Consider the following 6000-nt stretch of genomic DNA (forward strand, 5'->3'; position numbering starts at 1 on the left):
TTGGTAGGGAAAGTATCAGCAAATAGGCTGGAAAATTAAGAGTCAAGTAGAATCCTTACAGGAAGCATGGCAGGAAGAGGTTTAGCCAGCACAGCTTTGAGAGTGCTTGGGCTTGTAATGGATTTCAGTTGATAACGTCCCATGTCTGAAAATAAAACAGCCACAAAAAGTAAGAGAGCAGTTACAGATGAACTACAGCATATGAAACTGATGCCAAGATAGGGGTAGGCAGCAAAGGTAATAAAATTTCCAAATGTCGTGCAAGATTGGGAAGCAAATTCAATAGAGTCATCAATCTACCAGGAAAGGAAAATAGGGAGATATACAATGATCATTCCAGGTAGCCCATAAACTTCACCAATGATGTGATGGGCCAAAGGGCTTGTTTCTGTGCTGGATATCTGTATGATAAATTGTCCCATACATCTTCCCATTGCTATGCAGCCTGTGCTTTGAAACAATTGCTTTGTTTCTTTTTCCACAGATGTTGTCCAACTTACTGCATGTTTCTGATGTTTTCTGTTTTCATTTCAGATCTCCAGCATCTGCAAGTTTTGATTCCCATAAACACTCTTTGATATGGAGATGGTGAGAAAGAGGATTATCAAAGTGAGAACAAGTTCAGCCAGCTGGAAGAGTACCAATTGGGTGTCTGTTCCAGGAAGAAATAAGGACCTGTCAGGCTGTCTTGATGTGGGATGGGGACAGAAAAGATTTGTGTCCATGGTGAAAACAAAGCAATTAACACCAAATAACTGGAAGGTATTAAGTAGCAGATGGCACCTAAAATATCACAGATTGGAAGTGACTTGGAGAGAGGAAACAGAGAAAGGCAAGAAGAAATCACTTCTATGGGACAAGCTTTCTATGGCAGAGTAAACCCATGTGTGTACTGAACATGGCAGTATGACCCCATGTGTTTGCTGAATTCAGCAGTGAATCCAATCCCTTCTCTGAACTTGCAGTGTAACTCCTATGCCTATGCTTATCTTGGCAATGTGATGACACATCACATTGATTGTTTCTGTACTTACAACTGTTTCTCTCTCTGGAAATGCTGCCTGCCCTTGGCATTTCCAGTCTTATTATTTTAAATTTCAAGCAACCACAGTCTATTCTGTTTAACATTGGATATCATATTGAACTATGTTCTCAATCAATATGTATAATACTGAGATCTGGCAAAATGTACTATATAACTCCTGGAAATAATACTGGAAAAGTTTGTTTGCTAAACTATAGCAATGCTGGAGGAATTCAGCAAGTCAGGTATCATCTATGGAGGAGAATAAATAATCCATGTTTTCAGTCTCGGCCGGAATATCAGCTGTTTATCCCCTTCATAGATGCTGCCTGACTTGCTGAGTTCCTCCAGCATTTTATGTGTGTTGCTTAAGGTTTCCGGCGTCTATGTAGAGTCTCCTGTGTTTTTGGTAAACTGTATATGTATAACCAATCTATCCACATCCAATTGTAAATTTAGATCAGGTGTTGATATCAGTGCAATCTATTGTGTAACTTGTATCCATTTATAGCTTTTTTTTCTCTGATACACCTCAAAAGGCCTTGTGATTTGTACTAATTTAAAATAGTTCTATGATCATTCCAGCTTGCATGTTTTCTCATTCTGTTCATTCAATAAGAATTAGAATGTCCCTGAGTTCAGTAACAAGGCAATGTGACATTTCTACAGCTGTCTATAAAAAGTATTGGCAATAAAAATAAATTGGATCTAGACTGGAGTTATGAAATTTATAAAACTTGTTTTGGTCTGTACTTAGTGTAATTTTTATGATATCAACAATTAATGCTGGATACATAAATTACAGATGATTCTCACTGGTGTATTATGTGTCTGGAAGTTTTACAATTAGTTGTATATTCTGTTTATAAGATAAAAGTATTAAATTTGAAGTGAATTCACATTTTAAAATTCTGATGGGTTCCTAATTATAACCCATTATTCATAATTCAGCCTATTAAACTCAATAAAATAATTTCACCTCACTTGATCTAAATAGTATGGTTTATTTGACAATTAAATGCATTGCAAAATGTAATAATGATGTATCAGCACCACAATAATTTTGTTGTATTTATTTTTGTTAATTTTTCATTTAATTTGTATAAGCAGATCTGTGATGTCCATTGCCAGGAGAAGCTGACCAAGGATGTTTTTTTTTTGTGCCATAAAGCTATATTTGCCCTATTTTGATATACAAAGCTGATATCAGGAATTTTTTGTAATAATGCATTTTGTTCACTGGGTGGACATTAGATACAGACATGTGGTTGACTCGTAATGTTTTCTTTGCTCAGGGTTAATTAAGCACATGCATAAATTCTGGCATTGCCAGTAATATTCATTATCTATTAAAGAATTAAAAAGTACTTGTTAAATCATATTATTACAAAGGAATGCAAATGTTATATGTATCATATTTCTCATGGTTTATATTTGCAAAATTTTATTTTGAAACAATACAAAAGAAATATCAGAAGATTAAACAAGTTGTATATCTATTAATGTAATACATTTTGAGAAATCTTTGAGGCTGTTTTAAATGAAATCTTATCTCTTTTGCCAATATTACCATATACACAGTCATAATTCACATAAAGTGGGAATAACCAAGCATCAAATCAAATGTCATGAATGAGCAAACTAAGCAACCTGGCTATATTTTGCTCAATTTAACAGAGGAATGATTTCTCTTTTGAAAAAGAAAAGATTGTTTTAACACATTTGCCATACAGGTACACCACAGTAATAAATAGAAGTAATAAACAGGTTAGTAATTTTGTTTTACTAATGGGTTCTATTCACTCAATTTGTTTAATAGGTTTCTCACCAAAAACAAAAACAAATGATGTGCAGAATAAGAAAAAATAAATACATAGTTACTGAAGACAATGATTTAGTTTTGGTTCTGTTCTCTGCCATGTTCTCAGTTTCTGTCTTCAATGACCACAAGAAAGCGAAGTCCAAAAGTTCAGGTGACTCAAGTTTAAAATGGGTTGGAAAGATTCTGTGAAACAGATGAATATCTTTTAAAACCTGACATGAAGGAAAAGATGGTGGCAGAATATTTGGGGACAGTATGTTAAAGTTGCAATCTTTTAGAGGCAATGCACTAATCTTGGATTTTTAAATATTATCCTTAAAAAAGATGATCTTAAATGAAAGATACTGTGGATTTTCTCAAAATAACTCCATTCTAAGTCTGAACATGGACCAAGGATCTGAATTCTAGCATTGAACTGAGAATGATTGCCTGACAATAAGGTGGCATTTGACCTGGAGTCATAAAAAACTCAGCCCCATTAATCTCTGTAGGTGTTCCTCAGGATCAGGGTATCATTCCTATGATCTTCAATTGCTACATCAATGTTGAGAATGACTTGGAGGTTAAGGAGCTCATTAATCACAGGTGTAAGGCACTTCTGGAACTGGAAGCTGCACCATCCCTCAATAGGAAAGAAATAGAGATGTCCAGCAAAGAAAAATAATCCATGACCTAAAAATGGATAGATAGTGAAAAGTGCACAAAGTCCAGCAACGTTTTTGGACAGTTGTGACATAATAGAGTACTTAGTGTTGTCAAAGCCATCTAAAGCACAAACACCTTCAGTCTGACCTCTCCGACAGCCAACAGTGGAGTGGAGGGGATAAAAAAAAAGCAGGAAATGCCAATATGCTGGAACAATTTTTCTGTCCTTGACATGAGTGCCATTGATTCCATCGCACAGCAAACTGTTTGACCCAGCCTTACTGCTAATCATGACTGACAATGTTTTTAAAAAAAGCCTTATCCCAACTAAAATGTAACAAGTAATGTCCTCCCAGAAACTTGGTGATGAAGATCTTTGGTCGTAAATGCATACCTTCATTATCCATTTCTGAGAAGACGAGATATTCCAAGGGATGCTATAGGTGCAGTAAGCATAAGCATTTAAAAAAAAAGTAAACAAACTCCAAACAAACCTGCTGTTACTACAGGGGAATACAGTCAGAAACAAAGTCATCACCAGCATCCTCCACGACTGCCTTCTCTCAGTGATTAAGGAACCATGTCCTGACTCGCAGCATAGATACCATCTATTCAGAGATATGTTCAGACATGATCTTCACTGGGAAACAATGGGGGTAACATGGAGGGAGAGGGGGCTGCATCAAACACTGCCTGTGGTCTTTTTGATCTTTTGAGCTCACTGGAACTTGTCATGGCACCAACCAGGAAGAGCTATGGAGCACTCGCCTCAAAATCAACTGCACACAGAAATTCATCTCCATTCATCATGACTGCAAGACACTATCTAGTGGATCTTCAACAGAGCCAATATCGGTGAAGTCTGGTGTAAATAAGGCTGAGCTCTTTCTCCTGGACTCATTTCAAACTTTCCACTGCACTTCACACTCTGCAAACTTCCCAGTGGAGTAGTGCCACTGGAAAACTGTTCCTGCTAAGACAAACTGGGTTCTAGACACATGGTAATCCAAACCTCAGTATTCAAGCTACAGCATACAGGTAATATTTGTAAATATGCATGGGCACAAGCTGAACTGCAAGTCATTGTCAGCTCAGTCACAAAAGTATTTGAGAGGATGGGCTTTGCCTCAACACTTGCAAGATGAAGATCCTTCACCAACCTGCCCCATCTGTACTGCTCTCTGTCAGTGGCAGTTCACAGTGAGATCCAAGAGTACTTGAGCTACTTCCCACATCAAAGGTGCTGCCTCCTGGAAATGAAAACATTGGTGAAATTCACCATTATGTTTGCCAGCTTTGGTGAATTGAGAAGAGTACTTGAAGTTCAAGAACGTAAACACGAGGAATTCTGCAGATGCTGAAAATTCAAGCAACATACATCAAAGTTGCTGGTGAATGCAGCAGGCCAGGCAGCATCTATAGGAAGAGGTACAGTCCACGTTTCGGGCCGAGACCCTTAGTCAGGACTAACTGAAGGAAAAGCTAGTAAGAGATTTGAAAGTGGGAGGGGGAGGGGGAGAGCTAAAATGATAGGAGAAGACAGGAGGGAGAGGGATAGAGCCAAGAGCTGGACAGGTGATTGGCAAAGGGGATATGAGAGGATCATGGGACAGGAGGCCTAGGGAGAAGGAAAAGGGGGAAGGGGGGTTAACCCAGAGAATGGGCAAGGGGTATAGTCAGAGGGACAGAGGGAGAAAAAGGAGAGAGAGAGAAAGAATGTGTGTATAAAAATAAATAACGGATGGGGTACGAGGGGGAGGTGGGGCACTAGCGGAAGTTAGAGAAGTCAATGTTCATGCCATCAGGTTGGAGGCTACCAAGACGGAATATAAGGAGTTGTTCCTCCAACCTGAGTGTGGCTTCATCTTTACAGTAGAGGAGGTCATGGATAGACATATCAGAATGGGAATGGGATGTAGAATTAAAATGTGTGGCCACTGGGAGATCCTGCTCTCTCTGGCGGACAGAGCGTAGGTGTTCAGCAAAACGATCTCCCAGTCTGCGTCGGGTCTCGCCAATATATAGAAGGCAGCACCGGGGGCACCAGACGCAGTATATCACCCCAGCCAACTCACAGGTGAAGTGTCACCTCACCTGGAAGGACTGTCTGGGGCCCTGAATGGTGGTGAGGGAGGAAGTGTAAGGGCATGTGTAGCACTTGTTCCGCTTACAAAGATAAGTGCCAGGAGGGAGATACGTGGGGAGGGATGGGGGGGGAGCACAGATGGACAAGGAAGTCGCGTAGGGAGTGATCTCTGCGGAAAGCAGGGGAGGGGGGGGAAGATGTGCTTAGTGGTGGGATCCCGTTGGAGGTGGCGGAAGTAATGGAAAATAATATGTTGGACCCGGAGGCTGGTGGGGTGGTAGGTGAGGACCAGGGGAACCCTATTCCTAGTGGGGTGACGGGAGGATGGAGTGAGAGCAGATGCCTGTGAAATGGGGGAGATGCGTTTGAGAGTAGAGTTGATGGTGGAGGAAGGGAAGCCCCTTTCTTTAAAAAAGGAGGACA

The 6000-nt window shown here is 39.9% G+C and overlaps 1 protein-coding gene across 2 annotated transcripts in view; it reads left to right on the forward strand.

Moving 5' to 3' along the window:
* Positions 1 to 2484, forward strand: part of rybpb (RING1 and YY1 binding protein b) — a 136124-nt gene extending 133640 nt beyond the window's left edge. For both annotated transcript variants that reach the window (XM_063067907.1, XM_063067905.1), the window contains exon 6: positions 535 to 2484. In XM_063067907.1, coding sequence (XP_062923977.1) covers positions 535 to 578 — 44 coding nt within the window. In that variant the 3' untranslated portion in view covers positions 579 to 2484. The remainder of the gene's footprint in view (positions 1 to 534) is intronic.
* Positions 2485 to 6000: the final 3516 nt, after the last annotated feature.

Source organism: Mobula hypostoma, chromosome 15 (assembly GCF_963921235.1).
Source record: "Mobula hypostoma chromosome 15, sMobHyp1.1, whole genome shotgun sequence".
Classification (NCBI taxonomy): Eukaryota; Metazoa; Chordata; class Chondrichthyes; order Myliobatiformes; family Myliobatidae; genus Mobula; species Mobula hypostoma.